Genomic DNA, 13,827 nt, shown 5'->3' with positions numbered 1-13,827 from the left:
GGATGGGCACTTCTTTGAGCAGATTGAGTTTCTGGAGCATCACATTTGTGGGGTCAATTAAACGCTCAAAATGGCCAGAAAAAGAGAACTTTCATCTGAAACTCGACAGTCTATTCTTGTTCTTAGAAATGAAGGCTATTCCATGCGAGAAATTGCTAAGAAATTGAAGATTTCCTACACCGGTGTGTACTACTCCCTTCAGAGGACAGCACAAACAGGCTCTAACAGGTACTATTTAATGAAGATGCAAGTTGGGGACCTGTGAGGCGTCTGTATCTCAAACTAGAGACTCTAATGTACTTATCTTCTTGCTCAGTTGTGCAACGCGGCCTCCCACTTCTTTTTCTACTCTGGTTAGAGCCTGTTTGTGCTGTCCTCTGAAGGGAGTAGTACACACCGGTGTAGGAAATCTTCAATTTCTTAGCAATTTCTCGCATGGAATAGCCTTCATTTCTAAGAACAAGAATAGACTGTCGAGTTTCAGATGAAAGTTCTCTTTTTCTGGCCATTTTGAGCGTTTAATTGACCCCACAAATGTGATGCTCCAGAAACTCAATCTGCTCAAAGAAGTGCCCATCCAACCAATCCAACTTGTGGGAGCTGCTTCTGGAAGCGTGGGGTGCAATTTCTCCAGATTACCTCAACAAATTAACAGCTAGAATGCCAAAGGTCTGCAATGCTGTAATTGCTGCAAATGGAGGATTCTTTGACGAAAGCAAAGTTTGATGTAAAAAAAATCTTATTTCAAATACAAATCATTATTTCTAACCTTGTCAATGTCTTGACTCTATTTTCTATTCATTTCACAACATATGGTGGTGAATAAGTGTGACTTTTCATGGAAAACACAAAATTGTTTGGGTGATCCCAAACTTTTGAACGGTAGTGTATATATATATATTTGCATATTTTATCACATTATTACTAAATCAGCTTCATGGACTACTCTTCTCATCTGGAAACCTAATAACCCCCCCCCCCATTGAAGACTATTGTTTGCAGATGTAAAATTGTATGAAGATAAATACATTAACATGATGCTGACATCCACTTTTGTTGTTGTTGTTGTTGTTGTTGTTGTTTAAATAACATAAAACAAAAGAGAATAAATGTAATGTATCGTACTTCTGGACAAATTTGGATAAAAAATAAATAAATAAATAAATAAACTGTTCTCCAACCGAATAAAATTTGAACATCCTCTTTCGAGAGGCCCATTTTAAAGGATATGAAGTGACTCAAGTTATAATAACAACTTTACAAATTGGTTACAACATATTTGAGAGGACAGTAAAAGATGTATTTTAAAGAACAATAATTTACCCCCAAAATAGAAATATAGAAATTTTACATTTGGGGATATATATATATATCCCCAAATGTGCGTGTGTGTATATACACTACCGTTCAAAAGTTTGGGATCACCCAAACAATTTCGTGTTTTCCATGAAAAGTCACACTTATTCACCACCATATGTTGTGAAATGAATAGAAAATAGAGTCAAGACATTGACAAGGTTAGAAATAATGATTTGTATTTGAAATAAGATTTTTTTTACATCAAACTTTGCTTTCGTCAAAGAATCCTCCATTTGCAGCAATTACAGCATTGCAGACCTTTGGCATTCTAGCTGTTGATTTGTTGAGGTAATCTGGAGAAATTGCACCCCACGCTTCCAGAAGCAGCTCCCACAAGTTGGATTGGTTGGATGGGCACTTCTTTGAGCAGATTGAGTTTCTGGAGCATCACATTTGTGGGGTCAATTAAACGCTCAAAATGGCCAGAAAAAGAGAACTTTCATCTGAAACTCGACAGTCTATTCTAACAGGTACTATTTAATGAAGATGCAAGTTGGGGACCTGTGAGGCGTCTGTATCTCAAACTAGAGACTCTAATGTACTTATCTTCTTGCTCAGTTGTGCAACGCGGCCTCCCACTTCTTTTTCTACTCTGGTTAGAGCCTGTTTGTGCTGTCCTCTGAAGGGAGTAGTACACACCGGTGTAGGAAATCTTCAATTTCTTAGCAATTTCTCGCATGGAATAGCCTTCATTTCTAAGAACAAGAATAGACTGTCGAGTTTCAGATGAAAGTTCTCTTTTTCTGGCCATTTTGAGCGTTTAATTGACCCCACAAATGTGATGCTCCAGAAACTCAATCTGCTCAAAGAAGTGCCCATCCAACCAATCCAACTTGTGGGAGCTGCTTCTGGAAGCGTGGGGTGCAATTTCTCCAGATTACCTCAACAAATTAACAGCTAGAATGCCAAAGGTCTGCAATGCTATAATTGCTGCAAATGGAGGATTCTTTGACGAAAGCAAAGTTTGATGTAAAAAAAATCTTATTTCAAATACAAATCATTATTTCTAACCTTGTCAATGTCTTGACTCTATTTTCTATTCATTTCACAACATATGGTGGTGAATAAGTGTGACTTTTCATGGAAAACACAAAATTGTTTGGGTGATCCCAAACTTTTGAACGGTAGTGTATATATATATACATACACATATTGATTCTGGTTACCTAGGCTTACTTTGGATTGTGAGAAAGCTGCATGGGGAGTCCCTTAGCACTACAGCTGGGCGACATAGCTGAGGAGGGGGAAAAAGATAATATTTAACCACTTTATTTTGAATCTAACCACCTTACTTTGAATTTAACCACCACGGTGTTCTGATATCGGTCAGACTTTAAAAGAAAAAAGGCTGACATCCTGGCGAGCTGGCCTGTCCTTGTTCTATCAACAACGTCCTCACCGTCTGCACCAACTCGCTCAATCCGCGCTGTTCCTGTTGTTGTGTCTCATGTCGATGGTGCGACCGAAAACAACATCTGTTAAATGATTGGCTGTTTACGTATCACTCGTAGCACGCTCCAATATCAAGGGATATGATAGGTTGTTTATAAGCCGGGGGGGGGGGGGGCAGGCATATTACAACGTTGTTATTGCTATTGATGAATTGGCTATCGCCGCTACATATCGTTAACTTAGCACCCTAAAGTCAATATAAAGTTATTTGTCCACTCTGTCATTTAATTGAAACTTCGGCATTTTTACACCTAGTATAAAAAAACTTTACTTGACTTTGCAAGTCCTTCTGAGACACACACAATACATAACGGTATCAGAGGGATCTGTTCCAGGAGCGTGGGGACTGCTGACCAAAGCAGTAGTGCAGTCTCTTGTTGTGGGACTACAAGGACTGATATATTGTGTCACTGGAATATAGAAATGTGGTTTAATCTTTCACTAACAAAACAACAAAATAAAATCAAGGTAGTTTCCTCATGCTGGGGGTTCACTATGGGCCTCCATAGACGATAGTTGGTTATTGAAGATGTGTTACATCTTTTCCCCACTAGATGTCATTTGTTGACCATAAAACATACGATGGGACGTTTATCCTATGCGCTTCATGATTTTAAATAATAAAATATAAAAAAGAAAAAAGAAAGAGAGAAATCCAAATTTAATAGGAACCCAGGTAGAAAAAAAGGTATAATCCTGATAACCTTTGGAAAACAACATTTTTTTTAATTCTCTACAGGAACATTAACCTGATTTAGACAAAGTGCAAATCAAACAAAATAAATACCTATTGATTTATAATCAGCCGTAATTGTAAACTATAATAGTAACAATGAAATGTTCATGCTCTTCTTTTTATTCTGAAAGAAATGCCAATACTGTGATATAACATTTACACGTTACTGGGCCTTCATGATATTGCTGCATTTATTCATTGGCTTTAACAAGCAGGTGTGGGTCAATATTAAGAATAACTTAAAACATTTGAATGCATTGTAAACGCAGAATAAATGCATTTTTTTCAAAAATATGTCCAGTGGAATGGATGGAGCCAGGATGTGGCATGTGTGTATGACGTCATTTGTCCATGTTCTGTGCGCCATTTTGGAAGAAAAAAATCACGGATAATTTCCTTGGTCTTGACAGGTCTGGACTCGAGTCCTCAGTGATTGTGGATGTTATACATTTTCCTCAGCAAGGTGCATTACTTGAGTAGCTATTGCAAGCTGTGGACGTGAAGAGCTGCTAAATGAAGCTATGGCGGGTAAGTTACTTTTGAAGCCGGGAGAAAGATCCACCTCACTTAGTGTGTGTGTTTGTGTGTGAGTGTGTGTGAGTGTGTATGATGGCCTGAATCTGCAACTTAGCTAGCCAGCGGTTTGCGCCTGCTAGCCAAGTTGCTAGTTGTCAACTGTGTCACTGTCAGGTCATTTTATCACCAAAGTAAATGTTCGTCCCATGTAAACTAACACCGTATTGTTTTTGTAGGAGTTGTTGGAGGAAATGATTTTCAGTGGTGTTTCTCGCAAGTAAAAGGGGCGATAGATGAAGATGTTGCGGAAGGTAAGTAGCTAACGTTAGCTGGACAGAGATAGCTTGGCGGCTAAGCTAAAACGTTAGCAAGTTATAGCTAGCGTTAGATTGATGTAACTAAGGGTGATGCTGTGTGTGCATGTGTGTGTGTCCTATAGTGAGATGTAAAATAGCTAGCGGGTAGCACAGCTTTCGTTACTGGGTAGACTGTGAATTATAGCAAAGGTCTAACAGCAATTTAATTGAAGAAGATGATTGCTCGGTCAATTACTGGTCGTTGGCTAGTTAGCCGTGAGCTACTTGTTAGCTAGGCTATCAAAAGGGAGCGACCGTGTCCGTGACGTCAATATGCTGCGTCCATAAATTGTTGAGTGACATCACTCGAGTTTTCATTCAGGTGTTCTTAACGTGGTTTACCTGTGTCTCATGGGGCGTTTATGTAGATACGATTTCATGTCCTCTAATTCGTGCTGGCTAAGACCCTTCATGAGTCTCACTGGGTATGCAAACAACAAAAATCAAATTGGCTTTCATACATGCAGTCAACATGAAAAGTAATCTGTGATTTAAATCTGCTTTCAGCTGACATAATATCTACAGTTGAGTTCAACTATTCTGGAGAACTGCTTGCTACTGGAGATAAAGGAGGCAGAGTAGTGATATTTCAACATGAACAGGAGGTAAAAGTGATCATAAGTGAAAGATGGCCATCCTTGCCAACAGTGTGGTGTCAATTGTGCTCTTGTATAGTGCTGTGATCATATTTTGCCATTTGTGTGTCTTATGTTTTTGTACATCTTTCTTTCAGTCAAAAAATCGTCCACACCTGCGTGGGGAGTACAACGTCTATAGCACTTTTCAGAGTCACGAGCCAGAATTTGACTATTTGAAAAGTTTAGAAATTGAGGAAAAAATCAATAAAATAAGATGGCTACCCCAGCAAAATGCTGCTCACTTTCTACTTTCAACAAATGGTAGGAACTTTGTTTTCCATCCATCTTGAATATTAAGATTTACTTACATAATGTTTTAACTGTGACGTGCATATCAGTCATTTCAAGTCTATGTAACGTGCATTTTATGATTATTTGTTTGTTTGTTTTTTTTAGATAAAACTATCAAATTGTGGAAAATCAGTGAAAGGGACAAACGGGCAGAAGGTTACAACCTGAAAGATGAAGATGGACGATTTAGAGACCCCTTTAAAATCACATCTTTACGGGTCTGTTTAATCCTTCCTAAGACAAGACATATCATTTCAGAAAAGTCTCCCTTTGTTCCACGTACTGAAAACAATCTATTAACTATTATTAACTATTAACTATCTATTATTATCATTTTATAATTTAGGTACCAGTGCTGATGCCAATGGACCTCATGGTAGAAGCAAGCCCACGGAGGATCTTTGCTAATGCACACACCTATCACATTAATTCCATTTCTGTAAATAGTGATCATGAAACGTACCTCTCTGCAGATGACCTAAGAATAAATCTATGGCACTTGGAAATCACAGACAGAAGTTTTAGTATCCTTTATCTGTAACAGACACGGATGTTTAATTTTGAGTCACCTGGCTTACTATCTGTGACTTTTTGTTTTGAATACTGACTTTAAGTTGATCTAAGGTTACTGGTAGCAAGAAAGATCCTTAACACTGTGTTCTCAGATATTGTAGACATCAAGCCTGCCAACATGGAGGAACTGACAGAAGTAATTACAGCAGCTGAGTGCCATCCACATCAATGCAATGTATTTGTGTACAGCAGTAGCAAAGGCACCATCCGTCTGTGTGACATGCGAGCAGCAGCACTCTGCGATAGGCACTCCAAATGTAAGTTGATCTAGTTAGTTCAAAGTGAAGTCTATTGAAAGCATTAACTGTTATCAGAACAAGCCTGAATTATGTAGCAAAAAATATAGTAAGGATTTTGTTGTTTTTAATATCGATTTTGAACTATCAGTTGAAGGGAATAACCTAAATGTGATTTAACAAACTGGCATGATTTCGAAAATAGTGAAATTTTTGTGTCACGATTAGTTGTAGGTAATTATAGACTCGCCTGCCATTGTAAAGATGTGTGTGTTTTTAGTTTTTGAGGAGCCTGAGGATCCAAGCAGCAGGTCTTTTTTTTCTGAGATCATTTCCTCCATCTCGGACGTGAAGTTCAGTCACAGCGGACGCTACATGATGACACGTGACTACCTCTCCGTCAAAGTGTGGGACCTCAATATGGAGAATAGGCCAGTGGAGACGTATCAGGTGCCTATGCTATACATGCATATGATAAGAGACTTGAAACATTACTTATGGATACTGCTTTAACAAGGCAAATAGGACTAAGCTTAATTGAAAGTGAAAAAACTTTGGATCACAGTGATACAAGTTTAATTCTCACATAACATATACTGAACTATTGCTCAGTGGTAAAGTCTTTTACATATAGTTGAAATTACTGTGCTGAAATTACTGTACTATTGAAGATTAAGTGTTGTAATTTGTTTTAGGTCCATGAATATCTTCGCAGTAAGCTGTGCTCCTTATATGAAAATGACTGCATCTTTGACAAATTTGAGTGCTGCTGGAATGGCAGTGACAGGTAAAATACCTCAGCTTGATGTGTATATTTCTATTAACTACTTACTTGCATTGTTTGTTGTTTAATGGCTTACTTTCCTAAACGCTATACTTATTATATTCTGTATTGATAGTTTTGAAAATGACGTTTGTTTGGTTTTTTTGAGTGACGTGGTTGAATTGCCAGTTACATCTGGGTTTCATGGCAACAAACTTAAATTTTCTTCCCTCCTAGTGCCATTATGACCGGCTCCTACAACAACTTTTTCCGAATGTTTGACCGCAACACTAGGCGGGACATCACACTGGAGGCATCCAGGGAGAGCAGCAAACCACGGGCCACCCTCAAACCACGCAAGGTTTCCACAGGTGGCAAGAGGAAGAAGGATGAGATCAGCGTGGACAGCCTGGACTTCAACAAGAAGATCCTCCATACTGCCTGGCACCCCAAAGATAATGTGATTGCCGTGGCAGCCACCAACAACCTGTATATTTTCCAGGACAAAATCAACTAGAAGATTTGGGGCTCCAGAGGATAGGGCTTTTACCGTACCTGTGTAGTTAAGCCTACTACTTGTCTATCTGTATAAGAAGAAATGGCCTCGTTGTCCTCCTGGTGAAGAATTCGAAAGCACGTGTCTACTTTTTTGCCACAGGAGGTTGATCCATAGGTCTGTTTTATTTTGAGTCTGAGCTTAGGTTGTTTTTGCCTTTTGGCACCAGGGCAATCAACATGCCCCCTGACCCAGAAAGCCCTAATTGGGTCTAATTGATGGAATGGCACTCCCTAGAGGTCAAACTTGAGCGTTGGTGTTTATGTTGACATTTAAAGCCTTCATTTCTTCATTTAATGACCGAACTTTGGAAGCCCTGAAAATGACGTCTTGTCAGTGTTTCAACACCATAGCAAAGATTTTGGGCCTTGGATCTAGGCCTGTAAGGCTAACTGTAACATTCCCCCATTGGCCATGTATTAAGGCCAAACTTCCAGTGGCACAGGTCATGCATTTGGAAAGTGGACTTTTTTTTCTCTTCCTTCCTATTACTTTTACCCCAGTCAATACGGTGACATAATTTCACTGACTGTATCTACTCGAGTACACCTTGTCATCCACCTAATAAAAAAAACTAAACCTACAGATGTGTTTTTCAAATTTAGAACTATGTATTAAAACATGTTGTTCTTTATTGCTTTGCATGTTTTTATGTTGTAGAAAGGTGGAAAAATGTCCAGTCACACCACTGTCTTTTGAGCAGATCTCAAGCAATCTTGCGAAGGAAATACTATTTGGGGCTAAAGTTTCAGAACCACTGTTGGAGACGACAGCTCATGTGTTTGTGTCAAGACATTTATTTCTAGTTGACCATGTTTTAGGATGCAGGCTGGAAACTACATGGCACGAGGTGGGGCCACAGGACAAAGGGAATATGCAGCCTTAATACCTACTTCTATCAATGACAGCTACAAGTTATGTCCCCAAATGTTTTACAAACCTCATGTGCATTATTTTTAAATCCTATTTTGTAGAGTTATGTCCTCATATACTGCTGCTATATGTGGCTGTCTATGAAAATACATTATATATATAAATATATTAAGAGGAGGAAAATTGCACACCATGCAGTTGATGTAATAGTGCCTCCAAGTCACATAAGTAGGAAATTCAGACAGGCCTCATACATGTGCCCTTACTCATTTTTAGGGATGTCACTCAAATTTGAACTTGCAAATGTGGATCTTATCTCTAGTTGTGAATGCAAAATGGTTGACTACACAAAACATTTACTGATGACATTAAAACAAACACCTAATAATGCATTGTCTTTGTCCATTGATTCCTAACATGGTGGCAATGTATTCACTTATTATTTTGACCAAAGTTCAATAAAATCTAATTGTGTTCATCTGCATGCGGTCCTGACAATCTTTGACAATAACATGGGCATCATTTTGTTAGGCAGGTTTATCCAGCGTGTCTGTAGAGTGATGGGTACAATAACAGGTACTTTAATTTTATTTTATTTGGTCTCAAACAAACAGAAATTAATGAACCATAACAATAATGTCATTCACTGTAATTCACTTTTATATATATGTCAGTATTCCTGTTGCATTTTACGTTTGCACAAAATGAAATATTTGTGGAGGCAACCACTCTAAAAATGAGACTAATGATCCCTTAGTAGTTTAAAAAAAAAAATCAGACCATAAGCCAGAATAATGTGTTTTCTCTCAACAACTTACATGCAAAACAAGAGAATCAAAATGTCAGCTTATCACTTAATCACCACATTGATTTTTCATTCTATAAGGAACAAGACATTACAAGCCAGTTCCCATACGTGCCAATTTAAGCAGCAGGAAGCAGCAGAACAATCATCACCAGGCCAGGGTGAGGATTAGAGCAATAAATGGTGGACCAGTCATTGTTGTGTATAGACACATGTATACCCCATGGAAGTGAGAAAACAATGAGCGATCCTTGATTCTTTATCCTCGAGTAGGGTACTGTGGGCGGTTAGCCAGAATGGAGTATCACATAGCCACTTCTCCCTTGATCTTCAGAGGGTCCCATTTTAAGGCATGCTCAGCTGCACGAGTCACATCTCATGCAGCACACCATCATGTTACTCAGTAGGTGTTGTGTGAGGTCAGACGCTTTCCAATGTATATTCTGACAGGAGGAGGAAAGACAAGAAAATCAAATATTATGCAGGTAGAAAAATATGAAAACGAGCAATAATTAGCATGTGACAATTATCACCATGAATACCAATTAACCAAAATGTTGCTCCTTGACAAGGAGCTCCATCCCATGTTTCGAAAGGCAAAGACTGATGTCTCATACACTTAAAAACGGGTTTGCCTCATTTCTTTTTTTCAAAAATGCAAAGGTCATCAATAAGCAACAAATGGTCTTTCAAAAAAAAAAATTCCAAAATATTTCTTGAAATAATGCCCATATGTTTAGAGGTTCTCAGAGTATCATCATGGTTTAAGAATCTGTTCTTCATGGAAACCTCTGCAGTATTCCCTTTGATTGCAAACTGAAGACCAATCAATGATTCTATGAAGCACTTCTATTTTTTTAAAAAAAAACAAGTTCAAACACTGTTGCTTACCCCAGGCCAACAGCAAGTATGTGAGAAATGATTAACGAGGGAAGGAAAAGCTTGAGGAAGTCAGGTGAGAGAATGCCTCCCTTCTTCATGACGCTAGTGTTCCTGATACTGAGGGAGGCTGTGCGCTTGGGATGCTTCAGCAGGAACTCCCTACAGGGGCACATCAATTTTTCATAAAGATGAATTCATTAAAATCAACGGGTTCCAGACTACTGTCATCACATAAACTTCCCTGGACACTCACACATATCACTGAATTTCCCCTGTGAATTGACAGTCACAAATCACTGCGTGAAATAAACATGTCTAGGGTAATTGTGTAAAAGACAAAAAAAAGAAAAAAAGAATAGGTTTGAAATTCCTATGTCTGTATACTTTCATAAGACTATTGAATTCACAGCAACCTACATAGCGAATAAAATGCTGATCTGTGATATGTCACTAATACAGCGTCACCATTGGGGTGACAAACATACTGTGAAACACAGTAAAGTAGGGAATAAGTACGGGATACCCACTTTGGTGGGTTATTCTCAGGTCGACTTGAGCATTCCCAGACCCAATCAGCATTTTTCTTCATCAGGTTCTCTACTTCCCGTCTTCTTTCTTGGAAGTCTTCATCTGACTAAATAGGAAAAAAAAGACATGGGTATGGTTAATTTGCTGTAATAGCACATCCAACGTTTTTTAATAGCCTGAGCATTAATTACCAACACCCTTATAAATCGGGAAGTGAACAATGAGATAAAACCAATTCAAATGGACTCCACTTTGACTCATGATATATATCAACCTGTCATGTGAATGTCATGTGGGTCAGTAGTTCTGATTTACCTGTGAGCTGTTTCCCTCTGAGCCTTTCCACAGAAGTGGGGTCTGTCCTCTGAGTGGGCTTTTGGTAGAGCAGACATAAAAAAAAGAAACGTTGATCATTTCAAGAACGTCTAAGGTTTCGGAAAGTTTCACAATACACATAACACCATACAAATAAGGAGGGAAAAAATCACAACCTGTTGCATTGGGAGCTTCCTTTAGAGCTGTTTCTGGCCGACTCGTGCTGTGCATCTAGCAGCATCTTCTCCACGTCACCCTCCAGACTGGCTGCAGGAATCTGTTCCTGGCTTTCATGAGGACCCTCACCCTGAGAGCCATTGCTGCTGAAGTCTAGCTCGACCCAGGAACCTGTGAACAAATCAGGCACACAGCTTGGACCGGATACAATCATTGGTATACGTGACGCAGTTATACCGCTCGCTAAACATGACGGGCACGTTAAAACCGAGTTCACCTGGATGAGCTTTCAACTACAAAACAAGTGTGCGCAAACATGGTCAGATGATCTTAATGGTTTCGTTTGGCTCTCATTAGTTAAACTGTTGTTAGCTAGACGACGAGCTAATCTCGATCTCTATCTCGTGGGATTAGTAAATCGGTGACGTTTGCGACACGCCAAATTTCTGTTGATGTTATTGTTGTCAAATCGGAGTCTGCCCCTACATAACCTATCAGTCAGCGTTTGCGTCAAAAAAAACATACTGCTCTGGCACACTTTATAATTACCTTGCAAACTCTCTTCGGATGAAACCTCATTTTGAAGCGACATCGTGTTGTGTGAACTTTAGGATCAACTTGGGAGGAAATTTTTGAACGTATTGTAGTGGTACTAAATTGTCTCCACTCAGCTGTGACAATAACAATGACGCAACGGTGTGTTTATCACCTTCTCTTCTTCTACTTTATTGGCGGTTGGCAACAACCAGTAGGTGGCGGCGCATTTCCGCCACCTACTGGACTGGAATGTGGATCAGGTGGAAAAAAACTAAATTCTGATTTTCCAAGGGGACCCTCTACTGAAAAGTAATTGTGTTTTGTGTCCCTCAATGATGTGAATAATTTATTCCTCACTGTAGCCCCTGCATTCCAATAACACATCTTGCGGTCTCTGGTTTATTACAACAAATACAAGTTCCTGTCAAATTATTTATAAAGTATAAAACTGGCAGTAGCTCAGGAGGTAGCGCAGGTCGTCTGGTAAGCGGAAGGTTGATGCTCAGCTTGTCCTTGCAAAAATGTCGAGGTGTCCCTGAGCAAGACACCTAAACCCTTACTGCTCCCAATGAGCTGGTTGTTACATTGTATATGGTTGAGACCACCATCGGTGTAGCCATATTTTCATTGCCCTATACACCTACATGAGCAGGAATCCAAAGAAACTGTACCTTGACGTCATTATTTTGCAACCTATGCTACTACAGGATCTGAAAAATTTCAATCAAAATATCCTGTCTAATAGTGTAAAGAACAGATACCCCCAATTGTTCACCCATTTTTCTATTTTATTTATTGCAGTTTGGATTTTCTTAGTTACATAGGTAACATAAAGGGCACTGCCATCAGCACACAGAGATGCACTCTACTTACGAAAATATGTTGTTAATCATAATATCAAATAATATCAGACTACAAACACTTCCTTGCGGAGTTCCATTTTTTACTGAGCACACACTACCCGACCTCACTTGAATTGTCCTCCAAAACAAACAAGTCCAAAACCCAGTTGTATATTTTAATACATAATAAGAAGTCCTTCTTTCCATAGCATATCATATGCTTTTTCCACATCAAAGAACACACAACAACGACTTCCTTATTAGTTTGCGCTTTTCCAATATCTGACTCTAAGCATAAAACTGAATCCATGGTATTTCACGCCTTGCGAAATCCACTTTAATAAGGAGAAAACATATTTCTACTTCCTCATAAAAATGCATTAGTCTCTCTGGGACTATTCACTCCATCAACTTACCTAAACGGGATGTTAAAGCATCTGATTGGATGGGTCTGAATGATCTTTACCGGGTTTTAAAACTTTAAAACTTCATCCTCCACATCGCTGACTCTCGCCTCCCGAAACAAGTCCTTTATTCTCAGCTCGTGACTGGACGCCGTGTCCTAGGAGGACAAAAGAAGCAATATAAAGATAATATCAAGGCCCACATAAAAAGTTTTGGCATCGACCTTAACACCTAGGAACGAGCAGACAAAAACAGGAAGGCCTGGAGACTGGCTGTCTGTGAGGGTGCTGGGCACTACAATTATGACCTCCACCGTGCTGCTGAAAACAAGCGCAGACTCAGGAAGGAGCAAGTTACAACGAGCTTCACACCCTTTACACCCCCAAAATGTATGGCTCCAGGATTAGCTGCTATGCCCACCTGAAAACCCATAAGGGCGCAGATGGAAGACAGTCATACTCAACCCCGAGTGACCGTCAATGATGAAAACTGGCACTATAACTGATTGTTTCCATGCCAACAGAATTTTGCCTGAGATCCAGATTTTGTTAAACAGCTTCACAACTACTGCAAATGTAATATCATTAATATGGTTTATCATACCGTAGCATACACTATCTTTCCCAGGAGATGTCTGATGTGCACTTGCAATGGCTCTTCTCAGCTCATATGGATTAATAGGTAGCTCTAATGGGTCATCTGTTATAATTCTTTTTTTAATCTGCTAAGGCTTTATCTCTACACCGTCTTGCTTCCAATGTTTCTACAAAAAGTTCAGCCTTTTCTATATTACTCACTACTATTTTGTTCTGAGTGCATAACACCGGCAGCTCATGACTTTTTATTCCACCCATTCTCTTAATCGTGCCACATATATCAGACAGCTGAGTTTCTCTTCCAATTCTACAACAATATTGCTTCCAATAATGTTCTCAATGTTCTGAATGGATGATGTGTTTTCAGTTGTCTAAGCGCTCTATTCCTAGC

At 39.2% G+C, this 13,827-nt stretch overlaps 2 protein-coding genes across 2 annotated transcripts; one reads left to right on the top strand and one right to left on the bottom strand.

The window, feature by feature from the left end:
* The first annotated feature begins 3,939 nt into the window (after window positions 1-3,939).
* On the top strand, window positions 3,940-8,849 carry ppp2r2d (protein phosphatase 2, regulatory subunit B, delta). Its single transcript, XM_056301864.1, has 10 exons — window positions 3,940-4,075; window positions 4,300-4,374; window positions 4,927-5,024; window positions 5,153-5,318; window positions 5,454-5,566; window positions 5,695-5,872; window positions 6,014-6,178; window positions 6,438-6,607; window positions 6,853-6,944; window positions 7,158-8,849. The coding sequence occupies exons 1-10, from the start codon at window positions 4,069-4,071 to the stop codon at window positions 7,435-7,437; spliced, it is 1,344 nt and encodes a 447-aa protein (XP_056157839.1). The 5' UTR covers window positions 3,940-4,068; the 3' UTR covers window positions 7,438-8,849.
* A 77-nt stretch (window positions 8,850-8,926) lies between these two features.
* LOC130132839 (BCL2/adenovirus E1B 19 kDa protein-interacting protein 3-like) lies at window positions 8,927-11,754 on the bottom strand. Its single transcript, XM_056301859.1, has 6 exons — window positions 11,606-11,754; window positions 11,056-11,227; window positions 10,880-10,937; window positions 10,564-10,670; window positions 10,046-10,195; window positions 8,927-9,597 (listed from the first exon to the last, which is right to left on the bottom strand). Exons 1-6 carry the CDS (start codon window positions 11,646-11,648, stop codon window positions 9,555-9,557), a joined length of 573 nt encoding a protein of 190 aa, XP_056157834.1. The 5' UTR covers window positions 11,649-11,754; the 3' UTR covers window positions 8,927-9,554.
* Between the last annotated feature and the right edge of the window lie 2,073 nt (window positions 11,755-13,827).

This window comes from Lampris incognitus, unplaced genomic scaffold (assembly GCF_029633865.1).
Source record: "Lampris incognitus isolate fLamInc1 unplaced genomic scaffold, fLamInc1.hap2 scaffold_185, whole genome shotgun sequence".
In the NCBI taxonomy this organism is placed as follows: Eukaryota; Metazoa; Chordata; class Actinopteri; order Lampriformes; family Lampridae; genus Lampris; species Lampris incognitus.
This window is presented reverse-complemented; position numbering and strand designations above follow the sequence as displayed.

Excerpts from the sequence above, each read along its gene's own strand:
- ppp2r2d (XM_056301864.1), top strand. Across the intron at positions 6,179-6,437 it reads CTGCGATAGGCACTCCAAAT|TTTTTGAGGAGCCTGAGGAT; the intron begins GTAAGTTGATCT and ends GTGTGTTTTTAG. Across the intron at positions 6,608-6,852 it reads GGCCAGTGGAGACGTATCAG|GTCCATGAATATCTTCGCAG; the intron begins GTGCCTATGCTA and ends AATTTGTTTTAG.
- LOC130132839 (XM_056301859.1), bottom strand. The coding sequence starts at position 11,648 with ATGTCGCTTCAAAATGAGGTTTCATCCGAAGAGAGTTTGCAAG. Across the intron at positions 10,671-10,879 it reads CAGAGGGAAACAGCTCACAG|TCAGATGAAGACTTCCAAGA; the intron begins GTAAATCAGAAC and ends TTTCCTATTTAG. Across the intron at positions 9,598-10,045 it reads ATACTTGCTGTTGGCCTGGG|AATATACATTGGAAAGCGTC; the intron begins GTAAGCAACAGT and ends TCCTCCTGTCAG.